Source organism: Rhododendron vialii, chromosome 13a, assembly GCF_030253575.1.
Source record: "Rhododendron vialii isolate Sample 1 chromosome 13a, ASM3025357v1".
Classification (NCBI taxonomy): domain Eukaryota; kingdom Viridiplantae; phylum Streptophyta; class Magnoliopsida; order Ericales; family Ericaceae; genus Rhododendron; species Rhododendron vialii.
The window spans coordinates 8410773-8413749 of record NC_080569.1 but is presented as its reverse complement, the minus strand read 5'-3'; the positions used below and the strand labels follow the sequence as shown (position 1 = coordinate 8413749).

General features: G+C 46.9%; 1 protein-coding gene across 1 annotated transcript; it reads left to right on the top strand.

The window, feature by feature from the left end:
- Positions 1-567: 567 nt before the first annotated feature.
- LOC131315186 (uncharacterized) lies at positions 568-2199 on the top strand. Its single transcript, XM_058344296.1, has 2 exons — positions 568-1759; positions 1889-2199. The coding sequence occupies exons 1-2, from the start codon at positions 926-928 to the stop codon at positions 2045-2047; spliced, it is 993 nt and encodes a 330-aa protein (XP_058200279.1). The 5' UTR covers positions 568-925; the 3' UTR covers positions 2048-2199.
- The last annotated feature ends 778 nt before the right edge of the window (positions 2200-2977 follow it).

Below are 2977 nucleotides of genomic sequence, written 5' to 3'. Positions count from 1 at the left end.
CTTTTGTTATCGGTATGCCTTGCATCAACGATTTTCTTTTATGTGTCGATACTCCATTAAAGTTTAATGGAAGAATCTCTTTCGTTAGTCTTCGATTTTTGTTCTTGCTATCACATTTGATTTGATTACAATTTCACAAGCCGCAATATTGTCCTCGTTTGTTGAAATTCAGGAAAATAGGTAAACAGGTTTTTTTTTCCAGCACAAATTACATCAAAAAAGAGATGGAAAAATGACGGCTCAGAACGTGTTTTGATAACTAATATCCACCAAGGACATGCTGAGAACATTTATTAATGCTAAAAATGTCCTTAGCGGGTATTAATTATATCAAAATACGTCATGGGCCGTCATTTTCCCAAAAGAGATAGTGGGTCTTTAATTCCAATTAGAGGCCGGGCGCAAGTCAATTTTTTCATATCACGTCAAAATTTGACATGCACAATGTACACGCATCGTGTGTGTCTCGACCTCTAGTTGGTGATTATTGTGAACGGAGCTTTTTGTTCAGTCTTCTATTTTTTTCCTGGAGCTTTTTCCGCGAACGTGTTTGAATTGAACATGGCATAGCAAACCGCATGAAAATCAAACTAAAGTAAATTCAAAACTCAAAAGCATAGCTGCTGATCATTACACAATATTAACCATTTCCAAGTCATTCTTTTTTAACACTTGAAACAAAAACACGATAGAAAAGAAGACAGTACTTAATTATTCAGACTCATCACAATCAAGCTCAAGCATTAAGGCTGGACCGGAGGAGGCTTTTAATACTACGACTACTTGGCATACGGACTCGGCGGCACCTTCGACGGTGGTGATGGCTGGTAATATGGCGACGGTGGTGAAGGCTGCTTATATGGAGTTGGTGGCTGCTGCTTGTACGGTGGTGACAGCTTCCCTTTAGGAGGTGAAGGCGTAAAATATGGCGTTGGTGGCGGCTGCTTTTGAGGCGGAGGGTATTGAGGAGAGGGCGGTGGGTACTTGGATGGAGGAGGATGCTTATGATAAGGAGGCCTATGATGGTAAGATGGGGGTGGATGTACATAAGACGGTGGTGGGTAGCCGTGGGTGGGTGGCGGTTTATGGTGGTGATGCGGTGATGGGGCCTTGGGAGTGTGTGGTGGTTTGTGGTGGTGATGCGGTGATGGGGCCTCCGGAGTGTGCGGTGGTTTGGGGTGGTGGTGGTGTGGTGCCGGGGCCTCGGGCGTGCATGGTTTGTGATGGTGATACGGTGACGGGGCCTTGGGACTGTGTGGTGGTTTGTGATGGTGATGGGGCGATGGGGCCTTCGGTGTGTGTGGTGGTTTGTGGTGGTGATAAGGTGACGGGGCCTTGGGACTGGGTGGTGGTTGGTATGGCGGCGTTTTGCCACGAGAGGGTGGCGGATAACCACAAGGAGGCGGTGTTTGGTAGGTTGGTGGTGTGTATCCGTATGAGGGTGGTGTGTAACCACGAGAAGGCGGAGGGTAACCGCGAGAGGGTGGTGGATAACCGTAAGAAGGCGGCGTTCGGTAGGTTGGTGGTGTGTAACCTGGTGAGGGTGGTGAGTAACCACGAGATGGCGGAGGGTAAACATGAGAGGGTGGCGGATACCGATGAGATGGAGGTTGGTAACCATGAGAGGGTGGTGCATAACCGCGAGAGGGAGGTGTATACGGGTGGGATGGCGGTTGGTAGCCATGAGAGGGTGGTGTATAACCCCGAGAGGGAGGAGGATGGTAACTGTGAGAGGGCGGTGTATAACCCCGAGAGGGAGGTGGATGGTAACCATGAGAGGGTGGAACATAACCGCGAGAAGGTGGAGAGTAACTGTGAGATGGTGGCGGATACCCTCGAGAAGGTGGAGGGTATCCGTAAGAGGGTGGTGGGTAACCTCCATAGGGAGGAGTGTACGCCGGAGAGGGAGGTGGATATTTGTGTTTGTGATGGTGTTCATGAGGTGGTGGATGGTGTTCTTTTGGTGGTGATTCATAAGGGGCTAAGGGTGTCCCAGCAGGTGGTGGATAGTAATAACCACCACCGCCACCACCATACTGGGTTTTAGGATCATTGACAACATCCTCGGCGGTGCTTGGCGTCGCCGCCACCACCAGAAGGAAAATGAGGACACAAGAAGTGTACTCCAACTTCATCTCATAAGGGGTACTGGTCTAGTGGAGTGCTAGTGAATACTGCTAGTGACCTAGTAGTGTGTTTATTTATATAGAGAGTTTCGGCCCTCTTTCTCACTTGGCCAATAACTCCAAACTAGACTCAATTTGGCAATTAAATTCTTCACAACAACCCCAGAAAATAAGGTTGTCTGGTAACGCTCTTAGCACATGGGATTGGGATATTCTATGACCCTCTCATGTGCCAAAGTTTAAAGTACTATTGTTAGTGTGTCTTGATGGGATCCATCTTAAGCCCGTCATTTATTCTAAACAATTCACTTTGTAGGATTTCTTAAATAGGTCACTCACGAAAGAAATTAAATAATAATCAGGATATCAGTAATCACCGAATGGTGAAATTCTTGGATTCCCACCTCAACGGGTTTAGAAACCATGCGTTTCTCTGCATAATCATATCATAAAGATGAAACTAACACCACCCAAATGCATTAATGCATTGTGCCCTACAGCTCCCCGCGGATCCAGATTGAAGAGGTATGGGCATAGTTCACATGCAAAGCTTCCACGTTTAATGAACCAGTATTGGAAGGTGGCAGCCACAGTGACCTCAGAAAGTTCCTAAATTTGGATCTTGTGAGCTGAAGTTTGACTTAGCAAGATGAAAACAGGGGGGGGTGTATTAATGGCCAACTTTTTTAAGTATCGCCCTCATGGATGGGATCTGGGGAAAGAAAGGGCTGAGAGTGGAAACTGGAAAGGCCCATTGGAAGAGGGTGAAGATGAAGTCACTCTCGTGATTCCAAAATTGTATACTCCGTATTATATCAATTCATGCTGTTGTGTCCTTATCGTCTCTGTTT